Raw genomic sequence first — 560 nt, forward strand, 5'->3', positions numbered from 1 at the left:
GGCAGCGGTCCCCTACACCGATGCCTTTGCAGGTGGCAAAGCAGCCGCCAGGCGCTATTTGCATATTAATTACCTTCTTAATTAAGCACCTCCTGCTATTACTAGCTCCCATTTGCGCTACCGGGTACGGTAATTCCTCCTCAAACTAACTGCTCCTTCCTCCACCAGCCCCATAAAATGGCGTCAAATTAACGAACAACCCCCTACCCCACGGCTAATTACCCCTCTGGGGGGTGGGGGGGTGTTAATTACCGGGGAGCCGTGAGCTGACGTCCGTCCGTCCGTCCGTCCCGGCAGACGTCGGCTTCCTCACCTTCTTCTTCAAGCGGCTGGAGCCGAACCGGAGCGGGCGTTACGAAGCCGAATTCCCTTTCCTCTCGCTTTGCGGCACGGAGCGGAATTTCCTCCGTTGCGACGATCGTCCCGTCGTCTTCACCCAACTCCTGCCGGGCTCCGGTGAGAACCGGTTCCTCTCCTACTGCGGCGGCGGCGAGCGTTTGGCCGTGCCGTTCCAACCCGAAAGTTTGGTGGTGTTGCCGGAAAACGGGCGGCTCTATCAT

The 560-nt window shown here is 58.8% G+C and overlaps 1 protein-coding gene across 1 annotated transcript in view; it reads left to right on the forward strand.

Moving 5' to 3' along the window:
- Nucleotides 1–557, forward strand: part of LOC104168074 (chromosome unknown open reading frame, human C8orf82) — a gene marked incomplete at both ends in the record, with an annotated part of 762 nt that extends 205 nt beyond the window's left edge. The window contains one exon of the mRNA XM_009708527.1: nt 298–557. Within this exon, the coding sequence (XP_009706829.1) occupies nt 298–557 (260 nt within the window). The remainder of the gene's footprint in view (nt 1–297) is intronic.
- Nucleotides 558–560: the final 3 nt, after the last annotated feature.

Source organism: Cariama cristata, unplaced genomic scaffold (assembly GCF_000690535.1).
Source record: "Cariama cristata isolate BGI_N322 unplaced genomic scaffold, ASM69053v1 scaffold30329, whole genome shotgun sequence".
Lineage (NCBI taxonomy): Eukaryota > Metazoa > Chordata > Aves > Cariamiformes > Cariamidae > Cariama > Cariama cristata.